This window comes from Pteropus medius, unplaced genomic scaffold, assembly GCF_902729225.1.
Source record: "Pteropus medius unplaced genomic scaffold, Ma_sr-lr_union100, whole genome shotgun sequence".
In the NCBI taxonomy this organism is placed as follows: Eukaryota; Metazoa; Chordata; class Mammalia; order Chiroptera; family Pteropodidae; genus Pteropus; species Pteropus medius.
Genome location: NW_024347867.1, coordinates 1,916,023 through 1,935,604, shown reverse-complemented (window position 1 = coordinate 1,935,604; position 19,582 = coordinate 1,916,023). Strand labels below are relative to the sequence as shown.

At 38.3% G+C, this 19,582-nt stretch overlaps 1 protein-coding gene across 1 annotated transcript; it reads right to left on the bottom strand.

Annotated features, from left to right (window-relative positions):
* Positions 1–657: 657 nt before the first annotated feature.
* PERP (p53 apoptosis effector related to PMP22) lies at positions 658–15,299 on the bottom strand. Its single transcript, XM_039878981.1, has 3 exons — positions 14,936–15,299; positions 5,727–5,867; positions 658–2,104 (listed from the first exon to the last, which is right to left on the bottom strand). The coding sequence occupies exons 1-3, from the start codon at positions 15,147–15,149 to the stop codon at positions 1,878–1,880; spliced, it is 582 nt and encodes a 193-aa protein (XP_039734915.1). The 5' UTR covers positions 15,150–15,299; the 3' UTR covers positions 658–1,877.
* Positions 15,300–19,582: the final 4,283 nt, after the last annotated feature.

Here is a 19,582-nt window from a genome sequence, read left to right as displayed (position 1 = left end):
AAGAGGACAGTTGCATGGAAAAAAAAATTTCAAAGACAAGAGTGTATGTCTTTGAGAACCTTGTATCTGAGTCATTTTTATATACAAGGGGGGAGACCTGGTTTCTTAATCTCAAGATATCTATTATCTTCTTGAATTAGCTGTGTTATATTTTTAGAAGATGGCATTTTTAATATTGTCAGTTACCACTTCAAATCCTGTCAGTCACAAAATTTAAAAAAAAAAATGTGTGTATGTCAATAATCACCAAGACCACAGTCTTCTAAATTTATGATGAGAAACATTCACCTCTTATTTTGAAAAGCATAGGAAAAAATTTGTTGCCAAGGACCAAAGGGCTAACAGCACTAAGAAGAAATATGTCCCTTCTCCCACCATGCCACTCTGCAACCCTTCTTCACATTATAGGCAACATAATGGAATTAATCTGTGACACATGGTAGGGAAAAACGACCAAATGGGAAAGCGGACGAGGGGAAAATAAGAAGAGAAAGCTGGCTATCCCACCACCTAAATGAAGAAGATTACATCTCAAGGAGGAAGCAACTTTTCACTTTATCCAAATGTTTTTCCTACCCCACTCAAAGCATTTTTTAAAAATTCCCTTCCCCAGATTTGAAAATAAATAAATAAATAAAAAGCCAAAGAACTGCAAACTAGAAACAAGATTAGAACACCTGGTTTATTAGGAAAAACTCATAATAAAAACCGTAATTGCTTGTTCTGCAACTTACCAAATAAAAATTTGATATATCATATGAATTGGTTTTCATTATGGAAGTACAAATGGTAAAAAAAATAATAATAATCCATGTGATATATCATATATTTTCCGTTCAAAGATCTTGCATCCTTGAACTCTCCTGTTGCATGTTTTATATCAGATATTTTAAATCTGTTTTATCCAGGAAGACCAGGTTTCAAACTACATTTAAGTTTTTGCTTACAGTTGCTATCAGAAGCTGTGTCTATATGATTAGAGCCCAGTCAACTGAGATGAAATATTCAAGCCATTCCTTCCCCTTAGGTTGTTTCAATGTTACTTTTGTGATAGGAATTGCCTTCCTAATGTTTTATGGCACAACCTAATCATATCTATCAGTCACGATGAATTAGACCCGGTCCATCTTTCAACTCAATCAACTTTGGTTCTGAACAGATAGACACAAAACACTACAGATTACTATATCATTTCCCCATACCCCAACCCTAAAAACCACTTTAGAAGAGAAAACTTCCCTACATAAGGCTTTACTACTGCAACAGGTTTTCACCTTGAAAGAGTACATTCCTGAATGACATATATATAAAGTTAAAGTGATGCTTAGAAATAAGTCAATTTTTTAGGCTATTAATTAGAAATTCTCACAAATAATATGCATTTAGAAAACTTTTGCTTCTTTAAGTAGCTGAAATCTGGAAAAAATATTTTTTTTTTTTTTAGAGTATTTGGTTACTGACATTTTTTACCAGTATTTATCTCTTCTTTTAAAAGACACAGTCTATTTAACCTTGGAAAAACAGACATTTGATCAGATTATTTAAATCTTTGAAGCCTTCTCATTTTTATCTTATAAAATGGTAAGTTTCATATTCAGATTCTTGTACAAATTCAGTATAAATGGTATGGATAGATATTAAGGAATACTGGCATATTATAGGTAATTAATTAAAAGAAGTAGGTTTTGTTTATACAACATATATAAAAGATGAATATGAAACTCTAACATCATTTAAGAAATATTTTCTCCCAAATTATTTTGGTATTTTGACTAGTCCAATAATATAAACACTGCTCCCCAAAACAGGTTCCAAGTATTCCGGGGAGAATAGTTTCTTCTTCTGTAATACATTCTGGCAGCAGTGCCTTCCCCATCTCAGGCAGATGTGTAGAAATACCTGGGCTTCGCATTGCCCAGGAGGTCGTCTTCGTAGTTGGGGAGGCAGCAGAAGAAGAAGGCACAGCCAATCAGGATAATTGTGGCTGCCCACCCAAAGCCATAGGCCCAGTTATAGATGTAAGTGACAGCAGGGTTGAGATGAAGGTTGAAGGTCTGGGTGTACTTCACCGGGTAAATTACCAGGGAGATGATCTGGAACACAGCTAAAGGGAAGAAACAAAATCCCAAAGTATAAATGCGTGCATGCATGAATGAATGAATGCATGGAACAATAGATTAACTCCCTCTCCCACAATGTTTTTACCTTTAAACAAGTATTAAATCCACCTAAACAATGCTAATGAAAGGGGCTGGCGTACCTAGTTAATCATGAGTCAAAAAAAATTATTAAATTTTGTGTGTCAGAGATACCCGGCACTAAGCTGAATACTGAATATATGAAATATAGACAGAAAACAATTAGAGAATCACTCTATAGTCCCCGTGCAAGCGTTATATATACTGAAGTAAAAAGTGCAAAACTGTGGTAATAGAAAGCAGATGGTAACAAAGAGTCTATTATTATTCATCTTTGTAATTCCTTTGTCAAAGGCATAGTTGGCAAAACAATATATAGATATATACACACAAACACGTGTGTGCGCACACACACACATCACTCTATATTCAAAACTACACCATTGGGATATTCATCCAATAAATGAACGACTAAATGAACCGATGATGCAAATGATCAATGTGGAAAATGACTAGAAAAGCCTGCTAAAGGAAGTGAGAAACTGAAGAATAAACAGAAACAGAGGGAGGGCACGGGTAAGAGCAGTCCAGGCTCAGGGAAAAGAAATAAAAGAGAGGAACAGGACTTCGGGAAAGTGGAAGAGAGGTTCTAAATAAAAAAAAACATAAGTCAAGATTTCTAACCTCTTTGGTATGAGAGTCATATTATTACAATTATTATTAATCATATTCACATTTTAAGCAACTTAAATGAAAAATAGAAAGAACTTAATCTTTTACGGCCTTTTTCAATGAACATGCTTTATTTCTATAAAGTGATAATGAGTATGTACATGCTGAGCTATGTTCTGCATTTTTTGACTTCACATGTCATATATGCACTGCCATATCAAAGGGGTGAGCAGATTTTAGCTCTGTACATGACTCTCCACAAGGAGGGGCGGGCTGGGAGTGTACGGTCCTCACCACCACTTTTTCTTTCACTTTAATTTTTCTCTACTGGCTCTACAGATAAAACTCCTAAAGTACTTTTCTTTTTCTTTTCTTTTTTTTTTTTTTTTTTTTAATTGCTAGGAAGGCTGTAGATGTTGCCACATCTTGATCTGTTGCTTCTATTTCTCAACTCAAAATATTCTTCTCTGGCAATTTATAATGAGCAGTCTTGGTGCAGATCTGAAATATTTCTTTGCTGCTCGGATACCTTAAATGGCAAACTCTTATTAGTTAGGTTTGTCAGTTATTGGAAAATATCATGTAAGTGAAAGTAATCCTTCTTTATGTTATTCTCTAATTTTGCCTAGTCATAAATGCTAACTATTGTGATTTATCCATTTTGGTTCATCATATATGAAGTTCTACTGGTTTGGATCAATTTCTGCAAAATCTAAATTGTATAAGTGCTTAATTTTTCTGATTCTAACCCAATAATACATGTAAAATTTAAAAAAAATTATTGCTGTGAAATATATCTTAAACATCAAGTAGGCCTAATTAAGTATTATTACCACTAAAAATGTATTGAGATTTCTAGGCTTTTTTTCTTCTCTAAACATTTCCCATTCTAATTGTCACACTCTAAAGGAACACAGGAGTTTTAAATGGTAAAATAAGAACACAGAACTGAGCAGGACCACTAAGCTGTTTATCTGCTGACGCTCACGACAACTAGTTTTCTTTACAACTTCTGCAGCCCGGTCAGTTCAAGATGGCCATTACCAGATCTTAATGTTTGAAGATGGACAAAAGAGTTATACAGGATTTTTTTTTTAATTGTGGCAAAATATACACAACATAATATTTATCGTTTTAACCATTTGTTAAGTATACAATTTAGTGGCATTAAATACATTTACAATATTGTATAACCATCACTACTACCTATACCTGAAACTTTTCAACACTCCCAAAATAAATTCTATCCCCATTACTACCCCTTTGGCCCCCAGTAACCTCTAATCTACTTTCTGTCTCTATAAAATTTGTCTACTCCAGGTACTTCATATAAGCGAAATCATAAAATATTTGTCCTTCTGTATCTACCTTATTTCTCTTAGCATATTGTTTTCAAGGTCCATCCACATTGTAGCATCTATCAAAACTTTATTCCTTTTTATGGCTGAATAACATTCCGTTGTAATTTTATCAAATTGTGTTTATCCATTTATCTGTTGATGAACAACTCACTTTTTCCACTTTTTGGCTACTGTGAATAATGCTGCAGTTAACATGGGGATACAAATGTCTGTTCAAGTCCCTGCTTTCAGTTCTTTTAAGGACAGACCTAGAAGTAGAACTGCTGAATCATATGATATTTACTAGGTTTTTCAACAAACGTTAATGTCCTAGTGCATTATTTTTAATGGCGATGTAAACAAGCATTCATCTAGTCTTCTAAGACATATGAGAGGAAGAGATATCAAATGTATTTCTTTGATAAGGTCTTATAAAGTTGAACTAATAAAAGTCAAGTTCAATGAGGTTCTTCGTATCTTTTGTGATTCCAAGTCACTTCTGATTTTAGAACATTATTCTAAAAAAAAAAATTTTTTTTTTGAAACATGAAGAACAGTAGAGTAATCTTTATTTTAATGAAGAGAAAGTTTTAAATGTACAGGAGGGGACAAGGCCTGCCCTGGTTGGTTCCCCTCCCTCTCAGCCAGGGCCTTTCCGCCCCTCACTTGTCCTGCCCTCGGCTCTGCAAACAACTTTTCTAAGCTCAGGGAACCCAGCACAAAGTGGTCTCCCTCTGGGCTCATGCCTGACCTCATGGATCCTTCTAGTCACAAGGCTTCTGCTCACTTTCTATTTGTACCCCAGGTCTGTAGCTGGATTTCTGCTTTGCTCTCATGAGCTTGAGCTGTTATTTTGAAAAATGACCTGTGACCTCACTTTGCCTTATTAGCCACCTTCTCCTTTGCCCTCCTCAGGAAATTCAGTTTTGCACCTAAAACCAGCTCTGTCGCTGGGGTCCTTCTCCTTTGCCAGATTCCACGAGTGCCAGGTACCTGCCTAAAATTTCAAATAATTCTTGCCTAGATTCCTAGTTCTTGTATGCCATTAATAAATGTTCACTCTGAGCTGCACTCCCCTACATAAACTCAATTTCTGGTCCCCCAGTACTGTCGATGAGGCAATTCTAGATCTGGCCTCTCCTGGGGACCCTCCTCCCATTGCAGAAAACCCTTTATGTCCCACTACAAAAACAAGTAAAATGGCTCTGGGACATTCCAGCCCCTCAGCATGGGGCTCACAGTAGACCAACACTGGGCCCACTATGGAGACACTGCACTTCCAGGGCTTAGTCCTGGTCCCTTGGGGTGGGGTGGGATCACTGGACATGGGGTCACCTACAAGAGTAGTATACAGAGTAACAACCTTCCTTGCTTGGATAGGGAGCATAGGGACACAGGAGGAAAGGGATCCAGGTCTTAAAATGCATCTCTCCTCTGTTAATTCTGCCCTGGGTGATATATTTTCTGAGAACAGGTCAGGAACTGTAATTGTCAGGAATCTCCTTTGTGGTTTGGAAATTATTATAGTAATGTGCATGGAAGGTATGAATGAAGAACTGATGACACAAAGTCTTACCAGCCAGGGCCAGGAGGCCTCCAATCACTCTCAGGAAGACAAGCATTTGTGGTCCGCAGAGGGCAAAGAAGGAGAGGATGAAACAGATCACCAGGATGATAAAGCCACAGAAGAGCATGGCAGCAGCTGCCCTTCCCCACGCTGCGAGGAAAGAGAAACAGTCATTAGTAAGACAGACAAACCAAATTTAACATCACTTATCAAAGTATCAATATGATTTTTTTCTTTCTACTAATTATATATTTGTGTGGAAGGACAGTTTTTCTTTTGACAATACTCAAGCATCTCCATATTTCAAGCAGAGAATGGGCAGTTCCTATACAGGACATTAATATACTGATACGCAGTAATGCCTTCTCCCCTCGGTTTTTGACCAAATGTTTTATCTCTGAGATGAAAGTTAAACTTTATTAAACTGTTTCTCACTTAATAAACTGCCATATAAACTGATATATTTAAAGGGTTCACTCAAGTCCTAACACAACTCGACCATAATAAACATAAAGAGATTTTACAATCTCTTTAGGAAATGTTTCAAAAAACTTTAAAAGGTTTTTGTGTTTCATATCAATGGTTGGTTCTGTGTAGGAATAATCTTTGAAAACATAAACCGAAGAATAGGCAGAGATGTAAAATAAAAAAAATTTAATTGAAAAGTAGCTGTGATTTTTTTATAACACGTTCAGACAGGCCTAGATTTCTGTCTAAATTTGAACTTCTTAAGTATTCAGAATGTGTTGCACAAGAGTTCTTAATTACTGATATCGGCCTTTAAAGCAATGAGGATGAGGTAGGAATTGAGTTCTAGGTCTGAGGATCACAGGGGCGCCTCCAGCCCTGTGTCATGCTACCCTGCACCTGCGGAAACTGGAAGAGCCATGAACTCAGGCTAACCATTCTAGCCAATAATTCTTAATGTTCAATCTGCTCTGATTTTTAAGATCTCTTCACACAAGAGGTAATAGTAACATTCATGAAGAAATTGCTCTGTGCCAGGCACTGGACTAAGAACTTGACATATCTAGTTCACTGAATCCTCACAACAACGTTTTAAGGTTCGCGCCATTATCATTTCTTTAGAAATGAGGCTACAGTAAGGTTTTGAGAGTTCAAATAACCTGTCATAGCCACGCAGCTAGCAAGTGATTTAGGCAGAGTTTGATTTAGAGTCTGCCTGAATCCAAAACATCACTCTTTTTTTGAGATATAATTTATACACCATAAAATTCACCCTTTCCAAGTATACAATTCAGTGGTTTCTACTATATCCATGGGGTTGTACAATAATCACCACTAACAATACCAACATTTTCATCACCTGCCCCCTAAAAAATCCATGTCCATTAGCAGTCAATTTCCATTCCTCCTTTCCTCCAGCTTCTGGCAACCACTAATCTACTTTCTGTCCCAATAAATTTGCCTATTCTGGACATTTCAAATAAATGGAATCATATACTATGTGGCTTTTTGTGACTGTCTTCTTTCATCTAGCATAATGTTTTCAAGGTGCATCTATGTTGTAGCACGGATCAGTACTTCATTCCCTTTTATAGCCAAAAAATATTCTATAGTATGGACATCCTCCATGTTGTTTATCCATTCATACATTGATGGATGAACATGCACTCTTAACTTATTATTCTTTATTGCATTTGAAAAGGAGGGTCATGTGCACCTCTGCCCTGGTTTTACTCCTATAGCTCAGCTGACGAATTTACCCTTACTTAATTCTGGGTCATTTGATGGGTCAGAGTTAAAGATATGGGACAGCAGAAAGAGTAAGGTTTTGGAGCCAGCTGGACCTCATTTACAGCTTGCTTCTGGCTCCTATTAGTCACTGTGAGTTTGCATATCTGTTAACCAAGGCCAAAAATGCCTTATTTCAAGGTTATTGTAAGGATGAGAGTTTTTGTGTGAAAAGTCACGGAGCTCAAAAAGTTCCTCCTATATTCCTATGACTTTTCTCCAGTATCTCGTTTTCACTTTATTCTACATTCACAAGGTTCTGCATTGTCACATAAAGATTGTTTTTGTCATTCACTGCATTTTTGAATTTTAATCTGTTCTATCCAAACCTGAGCTAAGTTCCCTTCTCCAGCCCCTACTCTCCCTCCAGATCGTCCTCTAGATTCATGATTGCCTGGGGAATAACAGGTAATTAAGGAGAAGATACACTTTTATATGCTCAAATATCACATTTCCACACAAATTACCTTCTAGTAGCAACAGTCAGGCTGGGGCTGAGACAGTACATGAGTGGGCCTAGTTTTACATTTCTAATTTTTACTACTTTCCTCCAAATCATCTTCCTCTTCCTGTGAGATCAGTAAGAGATTTTAGGACCAGGTAAAAATAGAAATGTTTTCTTTTAAAAAGAAATGAATAAAGTCAAAAAGTGAAATCGAGTCTCTTCTCTAACTTTAGCTTTGTCCTTCAAATAAGGTAACTTTCAAGAAAAGAGGAATCGTGCTTTAAAAAGAACATTAATTCGACTGTCTCAAATTCTAGCCCATATACCACTGAGTCAAAATCATCAGTGGACATTATTAAAAATTCAGATTCTTATACCTCCCTCAGACCTACCGAATCAGAGCTGGAGGGGTAGTGTCTAGGAATCTGCATTTTACTGGTATTTCTTACACCCATACTAAAGTTTGAGAACTAAGGTAGATGATTAACCTCCTTATAAAAACAGATGCAGCACTGCCCAAAAGAGCATATAACTTTCAGTATGTGCCAGCCCCTGCCAATTATACTCTCCTTTCTATAGATTTTTTTTATAGCTACAGCCAATCATTAAATTCAATTAAATCTAATCATTAATTCAAATAGGCAAACACTGATTTTTCCTTTTGAGTTCATAGATTTGAAACTGTGCAGTGAAAGGCAACATACCTGTATAAATATGCAGAGGAATAGAAACATTATGAAAATAAATTGCATAGCAGAATCTGAGTTTCCAATAAGAACAGAAAAAATCCTAACAAAGAACTTATTTCAATAACCAAACTTTGCTATCACAGATTAAGATTTTAAAAGTATAGCTAAATAAATTATGTATGATATTGCTATAAAGAGTAATTATCAATAATCTTACCTATTTGATAAAGAATAATATGTTAATTATGGCTATTGTTACTTTTTTCTAACATTATAGCTGAGGTGTGATTTATGCTTAGTTTAAGGTATTTGAAAAGAATTAAAATAAATAGTAAGTGAACTCACCTAACCTAAAGCTAGGAGGTAAACATAAATACAAACACAGACCATTTTAAGAACTTTTTCTAGGTTGTGTTAAATCAGCACAGTTAATGTCTTATTTAAAATGCTGTGAGTCATCAAAGTGGAGAATTAAGAGCATTTTGTCTTGACAAAGGCTGCCTTGCAAGTAGACCTGTAAAACCTGCTCCTCATCATGGAAACACCCACACTGACTTGTGTAACTATCACTTAGGACAACTCTTGGCATGGTTGTGAAGATTCTATTCTGACTGATGAATGATAGGTAAGGCAAGCTCCTTCTCATGGCAATGAACATTTTGCTATAAAACAAGGAGATGGAACCTACCATCTGAGCATGGTCTCCTAGGCCAATATTCTGTCTGAGAAGGGGCCTGAAAGCCATGTAGACTCAGGACATGACAATTCCCCATGACATACATTTTGAGAAGTTAAGTCTATACCCTAAATACCTTTGGTCTCACTTCGTTACCCAGAATGAGCCTAACATCTACAAATTTACCCAGCTCTTTGGGGAACTATTTCTATTTTTATATTATACTATGTTCTAAACTATACCACATTTACCAACTCTAATGGAAAACATCAATTTTTTAAAAGTTGTCTTAAAGCTACTTCTTCCATGTTTCAACAGACAGCCCTCAGTTCTTCAGGGGCAGACTGTCCTTGATCTATTCTGAAGATGAGTCTGTCTTTCATTATTATTTTATGCACTTTAAATTTTATTGCCTTTCCTAATTGTGTTTGTGTATGTGTAGGGGAGTGGGCAGGATTCTCATTGTCAATTATCATTCTCTGGATTGAGGCCACAAAAGCATACAGTATTCCAGGTAAACAGTTTCTGTGTAGGAAAGCTTTTGTTTGTTTTGTTTCCTTAAGGGAAGATAAATTTGGCGTTTTATAGACATAATTTATTATGTCCTAAGTTTATTTTCTAAATACCACTTGGAGAAGCTCATGTTATAAAAGAAACCAGCAGAATTATAAATCCACTTTTAAATAAGATTCATTAAAGATCCATTTAGATGAAGAATGGCTTATCAAATTTTACTCTGTCTTTGCAGATTCAACATTAAATCAACAACATGGAAACTATTCAATGGTCACTGATGACATTCTGAGTTTTTTCTAGGAAATGTTTTGAAGTTTTTTTGTATGAAGATGAATGTTATATCTTTTTCCAGAGATTACATACCAAAATACAATGCTATAAGGCAAATACAGCTAGAAAATGACCAGTAAGGTCAACTGTTAAGAAAAGAGCAAAAAAAGGATTCATTTATTAATACCGAAGGCCCCACCTAGTGAATCTGAGATTTTGTCAGGTTTTTTCATATTGTTTCTATCGGGTTCTTTAATGTGAACCCTAATCATGTTGTTTTTATAGGGTTCTTTATATTCTACATGAGCAGAACTGAAAACTAGATAAAACCATAATTGAAAAAATAAAGATCCCACTACAAATAAATATAAGCATAAGTGCATAATAAATTCAAAAAGACTGCTGCATGTTCAATGAGTAGGTAATCTGCAGGAATACAGGTCAGTGCTTCTGAAACTTAAAAGTGCTCACTAATCACCTGTGGATCTCGTTCAAATACAGATTCCGATTCAGTAGGTGGACCTGAGACACTGAGTGTCCCATAACCTCCCAGGTAACACTGATGCTGCTGGTCTGCAATATGTTGAGTAGCAGGTATCTATCTACAGGACAAGTCCTAACAGGCCTCCAAAACAATCTACATAGAAAAAAGCAATTTTGCGGAAGTTGTGGAAAGCAGAAGGGGTGGCTTAAAGGAGGAATGGCACAGTCTCAAAGGAGAGCACTCCATAATCGTGGGATTCTATACATGCTCTGTATTTTCTCCTGAAACGGAGCCAGATGATAACTTTTTACTGTGGTGTTTTAATAGAACTATGATACCCTTGGAGGGTCGTCTTTTAAAGTCTGAGTGGGAAAACCATCCTACACAGGAAGATGTGAAAACAGGGAAATCACACAAGATAAACAGCAGCAGCGAATTTAGGACCTACCCTTAAATATTTAAAAGTCTGTCAGATAGAAGAAGGTTGGAAAGTAGAATTTACAGGGCAGCACATTTCGGCTCTATCAGTAGAAGAAGGTATGAGAGAAGTACTGTTTTAACCAAGAAGTACTTTTAAACAAGTAGCATTGAGAGAGAATGGAATTAAGTTGCTGAACAATAGGAAGCAGCTCAGCTCAGTCATGGGGGGTGTTGAGAGCATTTGGCAAAGGCTTGAATAGGTACACTCTCATTCCTTTCTAATTCTAAAATCTAGGACTCTGTGTCTTTACTGGGGTGGTTAATGCTAACTGCAGCAGATGTGGTATAAACTGCACTATGTACCTGGTTCCTAGACTTCTAGATTTCATGGCAATACACACACACACACCACACACACACACCCCTTTTACACATATATTTTTTTAACTATGAAAATGAACTGAGAGTGGCCAACTTTTTATTTTGCTATGTAAGGAAGTGAACACATGCCCATAAAGAGTAATCTACCTACTAATGCCTAATTTCATAAAACAAGAATATTTTAATACCTCACCATGCCCCCTGCCAAAAGCCACAAGAGCATAATCTCAAAATGAAGTCCTTTATGTTGAATTTAGCCTAATATAAATCTATTAACTTCATACTTATTTTTCTAATTTCTTGTACATTTAAAAATCGTAAGGTAAATGACCTAAAAATAGTTCATATACTACTCTGATTCACTGAGTTACCCAAGGCTGATTTCATATTAAAAAAACCATTCAGTGCATTCTGTGGTCTCAACGGCTATCTTTGGTAAAAACGAGGCTCTGCTCTTCTGTCCAGATCCAAGGCAAAAGCTCTTCGACACTAACCTCCCCCTCCGCCCCCACTTTCATTCTTGGTGCATAAACTCATCTCCATTATTCTCCACCCTGACAAGCTGGAGCTTGCTTGGGATTTGAAATTAACATCTCCTGTTGTATTTTTTCTTAAAACTGGAAGAGAAACTGCCAGGAGTGCAAAAATAGCACACATCAACATGCCTTCAAATTTAATTCTGCATGTTATGTATACATGAAACTGAATGACCATTTCAATATTTAAGTCTTGATTTTCTTTTCTTGTTTTGAGGAATAGAAGCCATGATGTTTAATAAATTCAAACAAGTATTTGTAAAGATTAGTATTTATTTAGTTGTTACTATCATGAAAATAATATATTCAGCCATGTAATTTGGTTCATTTATAGGAAAAAAATGAGGTGATATGGTAATCTGAAATTATTTTAAAACTGTTAATAATAGTGACGATATATAATATTTTGCCTTTTACATTAATATTAATGTAAAAAAGAAACTACTTTTATTTTTTAAAAGTCTATATCATTTAGTATTATTGCCAATACTTGCCAGGAATAACCTGTATCATTACCAAAATTAATGTATTAATGTTATGAATGTCAATAAAAGAGATGGTCAAGCACTTTGTAATAAAAAGGTAAACCTTAATAGTTACAATGGTAAATCACAATGTTTATTTTCTAGAACATATCAAGAAGTTTTCAAAAAATAGATGTACCAGCTCAACTCTCTATATTGAGATATCATTTTAATTAGAGCTGTCAGCTTACTCCTTGTTGTGTTTATACATATGCGGGAGTCTGTGTAAACTGCTTACCACATTTTAGGTAAAGTAGTGTAAACATTTTGTTTTCAGCAAGGCCTTATTGAGGCTATCTGAAAATCTCCAGGGATCAGAGATGCCTAGATCATCACCCTACAGTGCAGAAATACACAACTGCCACACTTGTGACGCAAAACTAAGTAACAGTCCATGTCAGGAGATGGAGCGTAAGTGTGATAAACACTCCAACTCATCTTTGACTTAAAATAGCCTGAGATAGACCTCTCCTGGTGAATGCCTATCTATTTTCTCCTTCCGATGGTCTCCTAGTGACAGTGGATTCTGTTGTCATGATTTGATTCTAGGTCCTGAGCTAAAGCCCCATCTAACACATTATTGGCACTTAATTATCTTTGCAAAAGTCACGGGAATAACTACACTGGGGTGTGAAGGCCACTGCTCATTTATGAAAATCAGTCTTGCTGCATCACCTGGAAAACTGAACTTTTCCAAAGACCAATTTCTCTACCAACTTCACACACATACACTAATTAAAAAATTAAACTGAGAAACAAAACCTGCTGTCTCCCTTCCATATACAAAGCACTATGTCAGTCTGAGGTTGGAAGAGCCGCACCCTAGAAAGGTGAGCTCATCCTGCAAGTCAAGAAAAATAAAAACTGCATTGTGCATGTTTCACAAGAGGGCTGTGGTGACAGCCAGAGCCTTGCACGCTAGATCACGTCCCAGCAGCAGTGGGGATCCTGGTTCTGCCAGCAGCCCTATTCCTTCTCAGCACTAACTAACCTCCTTCTTACTTAATATGTGCAAGATTGCTAAGTGTTCTTTGGGTCTGTTAGTCTTTGGCGTGAAGTATGATTATCAAAGTCTGTTTAAAAACACATCTACTTAAGCAGATCTATAAGTCCCCTACAGGATACTGAATTCCAATGCATTTTAACTAGAAGATACAGATATATTATTTCAAATAAATCAATTCCGTTTAAAAACCTAAAGGCCTGAGTTAGTACAAACCCTAGTGGGCGAGCTGTTTGTGTTTTAAGAAAGGAAAAACACAGACTTTAAGGAAATCAGGAATTCCATTCAGTCTTTACATTTTATTACCAGCTAATGAGGACCATGCCTCCTTTTGGGGGGAAGTTAACCGTGAGAACTTCCAAACTATTCCACAGCCCTTAGGAATCAGCGACAAGTCCCTGATAGAGGACCCCAGAAATAAACAGTTTGTGAAAACCCGGGGCCATTTCAGGGGCAGGGGTTGAGAATCAAGTCGATAGTCCCAAGCGGGAATAAAAAGAGGCAGGGTGGCTTCGGTTTAGAACTATTAAACTCCGTTGGTAAGGTCCCACTGAGAAGTATTTGGCTTTAAGCTTCTTATAATGTTCATACTTAAATAACACTCCTCGCCTGCACCCCGCCCTCCCCACACACATACACACCGCTAATCACAACAGACAGACCCCACTGTCCTTCACATCTACTAGTTAGCAGGGGCCGCCATCAGATAAAACGACGCTCGCCTCCAGTCAGGGTTTTAACAAGTTAAGCACTGAAGCTTCCTCCATGCTGGAAAAATAAAATATTCCGTCTGCAATATATCACATTTGTCAACTCTGCTTCATTTCACTGATGTAGAAGATATGTTTGCTTTTTGATTTCAAATCAGATTAAAATAAAATTTTTCTAAACAACAAGGCCGTGCTTAAACCAGAAAGACACCAAGACAAAAGTAAACAAGAGCTAGGCTGACGCAGTAAACGCTACAGTATCGACTGAAATTGTAGCTGCTGAAATTTGGACTGAGAACTATTTTAATGGAGGAAGAGCTGCTTTCACTTAGTTCAGTTTAACGAATAATACATCTACATTAGGGAAGGCATGTATTTTAATACTTAAATTTTAATCGTAAGAAGAACCAGAGGAGGCAGAATGGGAAGAAATTTCAGTAGGTCTCCAAAAAAATACTCTGTTTATTATATCAACTTACCAAACCTTTTCAAATGGCTGAAATCACCTTTTGCATATTAACCTACAAACTCTACCAAAAAACAGCGAACCAGGGCCATTTTCTTCCAGCGTTGAGCCTGGTTTTGGCCACTCAAAGCTGGTGCTTTTTGTTCAGGTCGGAGGCATGAAGCTAAGCTCTAGATCGATTATTATTATTATTTATTTATTTTGAATGACTCATTATCCCAGATCCTGTCCAGTCCTTTCATACAGGGAGGCTTCCGAAAGCCGCGCACTCCCAGGGCGCGGGTGCACGCCCGGCCGCGACCCAGAGGACTTCCTGGAGGCAGCGGCGGGCGGAGGCACTCACCGTAGTCCATGAGGCTCTCGCAGCCATCCGCGGCGGACCCGCTGCCGCCGCCCTCGTGGAAGCATCGCCACCACAGCGAGGACGTCTGGATGTGGTCGCTCGACTGCAGCCAGCCGCGGCCGGCCAGCGCGATAATGTCGAAAGCGATGGCGCTGAGCAGGAGCAGGGGCAGGATCCACCTGCAGCGCTCACAGGCCAGGCCGCAGCGCAGCATCTCGACGGGGGCGGCGCGGAGGAGAGGAGCGCGCGGGGCTCGGACGCCGGCGGAGAGTGGCCCGCGAGCGCGGACAGGGCGACAAAAGGGAAGAGGCCGCAGGGGCGCGGCGCCCCGGCCCCACCTAGATTCCGGTGACTCAGAGCGCTCCGCCCGGACCTGCTGGGCCGGGCCGGGCCGGGCTGGGCCGGGCCGGGGCGCGCGCGGGAGAGGCGGGGCCAGGCTCGGGTTTCACGGGCGGTGGGCGAGCTTACCCGGCCCGGGGCGGACCCGGAGGTGCCCGGCGGCCCAGGCTGCAGCCACGCGCGCCCCTGCGCTCCCCACAGCCTCATTTCCCTCTTACGAGATCCACCTATACAGATGATTTTCTTCTCAGCCCGTCAACGGGTGCACGTTTTAATCTGCTCAACACCAGCTGAATATTTAACTCCTGTCGTCGGAGAGTGGTCTGATTTTTCAACAATACCATATTTAAGTTTCAGGAAGTTTCAGATTGTACCTAGGGGTCAATGCAGCACTCCGTGTGAATGTGAGGAGCAACCCCAGGAGCCGGTCCTGGACCCTCCCAGGCAGAGGTGGCCACTTCCGCCTGGGCTCCACCTTTGTACCTTGTACCATGGCTCCCTTCGTATTCATCTGTTTACATGCCCGCCTTTCCCACTGGGCCGCCAGCTCTGACAGCAGAGGCCGTATTTTATTTATCTGAGTATCCTTGTCTAGCACCGTGTCTGGGTCTTAAGGGGACTCAAACATTTGATACGTGAACATACTGAATTTAACAAATTTAACAGGACCCGTGTGTCGCAGTCCCCTACGTATCACAAATCTCTACTTATTTAAACTCCTCTTTGTCTACTCTTTTCATTTACTGTTGGGTTTCTCCAAATAGAAAACATATGTCGGCATGCATCCAGCACCTAAAATCCCACCTCCAGTGTCCTAGCCCTGCCTCTGTCACCACCATGACTCCTCAGGTGTGGCAGAGAGGGTGGGGTAGCAGCCAGGAGTGGCACTGAAGAGAAACAAGTTCTCAGTGTCAGGCACCTCAGTGGCCTTGGGCAAAAACATCAAAGGGGGTGGGGATGGGGTCACATCTTAGCTTGTGCCTCCAAAGATTTCTTCTGGATCTCTTATTTTTTTCCCATTAATTTAACATAAAATAAGTGGCAAATACTTAGCAATGTTTAAAATTTAAAATTTAGTCCTCTGTATTTTAAGTTTGGTGTCCTCAATAGAAACAGAATACTATTTTGTCTTACTCAATTCTCTGGCAATTTTTGAGGATGAATAAAGAGAAAGTACTGAGAAAGTTAGTGTCAGAAACCACATGAAATAATTTCCCCAGCCTTCATTTTACATAAACTAAGTTCGCACATTTTCATTAGAGGCAAATATTTTCACTTTCAAAGAATAACACAAGGGTTAGTCTGGTGAGAGTTAACTGCATACAGTGGAGATTGTGTAAAGAAAATATGCTCTCTGGATTTTCAAAAGTAATGAAAATGTTTGTTAAATTAGCTGTGTATAATGATAAGAAAAAAATTGTATTCTTACAAAACAAAGAGTCTTGATTATGTACAAAGTGGTTTCAGACAAAATGAGAGTTTTGTTGGTGTCTTAATATCTGAATAATTTTGGACTAGATATAACTTCCAGTAGATTTGAGGGAAAATGCTCGTTAATGCTGAAGGAAAGTAGTTCTTCAGAATTTCTGGAAGAGACTAAATCAACCCAGGTTAGGTTCCAACAATAATGTACCTAACACATGACTCATAGACTCTGGAACCAGATAGCTCAGGTTCTGGTCCTTTCTCATACTAACTGTGTGATATTGGTCCACTTAATTTCTTTGTGCCTCAGTTTCCTCATCTATAAAATAGTGCTCACCCCATAGTGTTGTAATAAGTATTTTAAAAAGCTAGTATTTGTAAAGTGCTCAAGATAATGCCTGCACATAGTAAGCCACAACATAAGGATTAATAATAATTTTCACATAGGTTTCCCACTTTAATAGGATTAGAAAGGGGACTTTTCATGTTTACAAGGAGCAAAGTCTATATATGAATACTAACTGAAAAACATTAAGTTATCTTAGACACTGTAATCATTTATCTAGCCATATTCCTGAAATGATGGGGTATGGTGGATAGTAAACAGTTAAATAGCTCCCCCTGCTGGATAATATAGGGATTGCAGAGCACTTGACAAACATAAATTGTACCTGCAAAGTTTTTATTTTTATAAATTTTGAAGTTTTACATTTATAAAAGAAAATAATATTATAAAAACATATAAATATATAATTTCAGAATAAAAGTTTATAGTTGCTTTAGTCTCCTATCCAGAGAAAGTAATAGTAATAATAATAGTAACATTTGCTGGTAAGTGTTTCATACCCATCTAGTGAGGTGTGTACTACTCTCACTGTCATATAGATGAGACGTTTGGGGAATGGTAAAGTTAAGTAGCTTGCTCAAGACTGCGCAGTGTCTGACTTGCAAAGGCACACTCCAGTGTAGACAGTCTGACACCACAGACAGTGCTATTTACAATAACTCCTCATAGGAGTTTGGAATATAGTTCTCCAAAATTCTCCTTCTTTCTCTCCTTCTTCTTTCCTTCACAAACATCCCACCCACAACAGTTTTCTTCCAAACTGTAATGGAGTTATGCTCATATAAGCTTCTGTGGTCTCACTAGTAAACCAACGTGACAGGAGTGTGATAAAACAGGTGACAGTAGAATAAGCACTGAACAGAACTCAGGCAACCTGAGTTCTAGTTCTCACTGACCCTGTGTTCCTCCTCTAACCCTTGTCCAATCTCTTTTTCTCCCCTGCTCAGGCAAATGTCTAATTATCTCTACTCTCTCACCCCTTTTTCCTTCCTCAGGCAAATGTAATCTCTCTTCTACCCAGTGATGTGATGGGAAAAGTTTAAACAGTTAACTTTGTGAAGAAAAAAAAAAAAATTGGTTTATAGCATTTGCCAATTTCCATGGTGTAAATACTTCCCCATGGCTGATTTCCAGCTACTAACTTACTGTCACTGAACACAGAGTTTGGAAGAAATATCTCTCAAGCTGGTAGGAGCACACCACTGCGTTTACTCCCATATCCTATGAAAACTGCTCTATTTTTCAAAGGTCACCAGTAAGCTCATATTTGCCAAATTTAATGGATATCATTGGACTCTTTGATAATTGGATGTCTCCCTTCGTGAAACTTTCTACATTATTGGCTTCTTTAAAGATGTTAAACCCAGTGCCTAAAGACCACCAGGAACACACCTATAGTCAAATAAAGTTGGATTTATGAATCCTCACTGCAGCAAGGGAGACTGCAAACCGCGGTACACTCTGGAGGATGTCTCAGTGAGAGAGCGTTAGGAGAATCTAGCAATACAATTTAGGCTTATATTAGGTGAAGTTGGAGACGGTCCAAGGAAGTGGGTTTTTTTTTGAGTTATATCATATTGGGAAGACCAATATATTTTGTGGTTGCTTGGTATTTTTGTTTTTTCTGTGTTTAGATCTGATTATGGAATAGTTTTGTTTTTTGTCTTGTTCTGTCACAATCACAGAGTGACCTTGTCTGACCTTCATATTCTGTGAAATTATTTATGCTTACATTGAACCATCATGGCCTAGCTTTTGGTTGCCAGGTCAACTATCAACTGTCAGGAATTGCTGGGGTTTTTTTGTTTTTTATTCCCTTTCTCATTAGTTCTCCAGTGTTGGATTTTCTGGGTTTCTATTTTTGTACAACTCTTTTGTTCATTCTATACACTTTCTTTGTATTACACCATCCATTTTCATGATTTCAACCCCGACTTACGTACTCATGACTTGCAAACATATGTGTCTTTAGCCCACACTTTTTCTCCATGCTTCAAACTTTTATATCCAACTTCCAGCAAGATGGCAGCACCTGAATTCTCTCTCAAACACTTTAACCTCAGTCACTATAGAGTTCAAATGGCCCTCTCTTCTCCTAAACCATTATCTTCTTTCTGTAGCCTCAATAAAACCTCCAGAATCTTAGTCACCAAAATTGAAACTCTAAGATCATCCTTGGCTTTTTTTTCTTATATCCAATTTAAATCCAGTAATTGAAAGTTCTGCCGCCTACCCTACTTCCAAAATATTTCTACAATGCAGACTCTCTGCTCCATTCCTGCCATTCCCGCTCTGGTTCATTTGCGTTAACTGCCCGGCTGTCTCCTAACTGTTCTCCTTGTCTCCCTTTCTCCCAAATCCATCTTCCACAAGACTACTAAGATGATCCAGCTAAGCGTGCATCTGACCCTGTCACTCTCCTTCATGTACCCTCACTGATGCTTCATCACATCTACCATATAGAGTGAGATTCCTAAAAGAGACACAAATTCCTCCAAGGGCAGGCCCCTGTTAGCCTCTTCAGTCTCTTGTAACCT

Bases quoted from the DNA above. Each gene is read 5' to 3' on its own strand.
- PERP (XM_039878981.1), bottom strand. From the start codon at position 15,149: ATGCTGCGCTGCGGCCTGGCCTGTGAGCGCTGCAGGTGGATCCTGCCC. The intron at 5,868-14,935 runs GTGAGTGCCTCC...CTTTCCTCGCAG, and splicing joins CGAGAGCCTCATGGACTACG to CGTGGGGAAGGGCAGCTGCT. The intron at 2,105-5,726 runs GTAAGACTTTGT...TCTTCCCTTTAG, and splicing joins AGGCCTCCTGGCCCTGGCTG to CTGTGTTCCAGATCATCTCC.